The sequence below is a fragment of the Perca fluviatilis genome, chromosome 19 (genome assembly GCF_010015445.1).
Source record: "Perca fluviatilis chromosome 19, GENO_Pfluv_1.0, whole genome shotgun sequence".
Classification (NCBI taxonomy): Eukaryota; Metazoa; Chordata; class Actinopteri; order Perciformes; family Percidae; genus Perca; species Perca fluviatilis.
Genome location: NC_053130.1, coordinates 579,559 through 582,058, shown reverse-complemented (window position 1 = coordinate 582,058; position 2,500 = coordinate 579,559). Strand labels below are relative to the sequence as shown.

Here is a 2,500-nt window from a genome sequence, read left to right as displayed (position 1 = left end):
ACAGATCTATTAGAGATCTATCAGAGAGAAACAGATCTATCAGAGATCTATTAGAGATCTATCAGAGAGAAACAGATCTATCAGAGATCTGTCAGAGATCTATCAGAGAGAAACAGATCTATCAGAGATCTATCAGAGAGAAACAGATCTATCAGAGATCTATCAGAGAGAAACAGAGAGAAACAGATCTATTAGAGATCTATCAGAGAGAAACAGATCTATCAGAGATCTATCAGAGAGAAACAGATCTATCAGAGATCTATCAGAGAGAAACAGATCTATCAGAGATCTATCACAGATCTATCAGAGAGAAACAGATCTATCAGAGATCTATCAGAGAGAAACAGATCTATCAGAAATCTATTAGAGATCTATCAGAGAGAAACAGATCTATCAGAGATCTATTAGAGATCTATCAGAGAGAAACAGATCTATCAGAGATCTATCAGAGAGAAACAGATCTATCAGAGATCTATCAGAGAGAAACAGATCTATCAGAGATCTATCAGAGATCTATCAGAGAGAAACAGATCTATCAGATCTATCAGAGATCTATCAGAGAGAAACAGATCTATCAGAGATCTATCAGAGATCTATTAGAGATGTATCAGAGAGAAACAGATATATAAGAGATCTATTAGAGATCTATCAGAGAGAAACAGATCTATCAGAGATCTATCAGATATCTACCAGAGAGAAACAGATCTATCAGAGATCTATTAGAGATCTATCAGAGATCTATTAGAGATCTATCAGAGAGAAACAGATCCATCAGAGATCTATCAGAGATCCATCAGAGATCTATCAGAGAGAAACAGATCTATCAGATCTATCAGAGATCTATTAGAGAGAGACAGATCTATCAGAGATCTATCAGAGATCTATCAGAGAGAAACAGATCTATCAGAGATCTATCAGAGAGAAACAAAGATCTATCAGAGATCTATCAGAGATCTATTAGAGATCTATCAGAGAGAAACAGATCGATCAGAGATCTATCAGAGAGAAACAGATCTATCAGAGATCTATCAGAGAGAAACAGATCTATCAGAGATCTATCAGAGATCTATCAGAGAGAATCAAAGAGATCTATTAGAGATCTATGAGATGATGAACACGTTGCTAAAGGCTGCGTCTCACCAGACTGAGTGTGTGTTAGTTATAATATAAATAATATATTTATATTATCTTTAGAGAGAGCTGCACTTCAAACTGTCTCTCTCTCTTTAGCGCTGACATTTATATTCAATTAAATGTTTGATCTGTTCAATTAAAGAAAGTTGGAAATGATTTCCTTTCATTAGTTTTAAATTCAACGAGCAGTTTGTTTAGCAGAATACTGAAAGCAGCAGACAGACAGACAGAGAGAGAGACAGGCAGGCAGGCAGACAGACAGACAGACAAACAGAGAGACAGACAGGCAGGCAGGTAGACATACAGACAGAGTGGCAGACAAACAGAGAGAGACAGGCAGACAAACAGAGAGACAGGCATACAGACAGAGAGACAGGCATACAGGCAGACAAACGGAGAGACAGACAGGCATACAGACATACAGACAGGCAGACATACAGACAGGCAGACAGATAGAGAGACAGACAGACAGTCAGAGATAGAGAAACTGACTGAGACAGGCAGAAAGAGTTAGACAGACATGCAGAGACAAACAGGCAGGCAGGCAGACATACAGACAGAGAGAAAAAGACAGACAGGCAGAAAGACAGGCAGACAGAGAGACAGACAGGCAGACAGACAGACACAGAGACAGATGGGCAGACAGACAGGCAGAGAGACAGGCAGGCAGACAGGTGATTAAAGAAAGAAAGTTAAGTCTTTATATATGGTGATATTGTCTTCATATCGAGCAGCCCTACACGGTTCAGTTTGTACCTGTGAGTTCCTGCAGCTCCTTCTTCAGTTCCTTCACCTCCTCCTCTCGTTTCCTCAGCTCCTCCTCCCTCCCTTTCATCCTCTCCTCCCTCTCTCTCAGCTCCACGATGGTTTCCTCCTTCCGCTCGTTTTCCTCCTGCAGACGCCAGATCTCCTCCTCCAGAACCGGGGAGACTGAAGGAGAGAAAGAGCAGATAAGCTTGATCAGACAGACCCAAAAACATTTAGTAAAGATCCCTCATTACTGCCAATCGTAACGTAGAGAGAGAGAGACAGAGAGAGATAGAGAGACAGAGATAGATAGAGAGGTAGAGACAGAGAGATAGAGAGAGAGAGATAGATAGAAAGATAGAAAGATAGACAGAGAGAGATAGAGAGACAGAGATAGATAGAGAGAGAGATAGGAGAGAGAGAGATAGAGAGAGATAGAGAGAGACAGAGAGAGATTGAGAGACAGAGATAGATAGAAAGATAGAGAGATAGAGACAGAGAGACAAGAGAGAGACAGAGAGAGAGAGAGATAGATAGAAAGATAGAGAGATAGACAGAGAGAGATTGAGAGACAGAGATAGATAGAGAGAGAGATAGAGACAGAGAGAGACAGAGAGAG

At 40.6% G+C, this 2,500-nt stretch overlaps 1 protein-coding gene across 1 annotated transcript in view; it reads right to left on the bottom strand.

Annotated features, from left to right (window-relative positions):
• Nucleotides 1-2,500, bottom strand: part of LOC120548403 — a 4,074-nt gene that overhangs the window by 645 nt on the left and 929 nt on the right. The window contains exon 2 of the mRNA XM_039784666.1: nt 1,891-2,064. Coding sequence (XP_039640600.1) covers nt 1,891-2,064 — 174 coding nt within the window. The remainder of the gene's footprint in view (nt 1-1,890; nt 2,065-2,500) is intronic.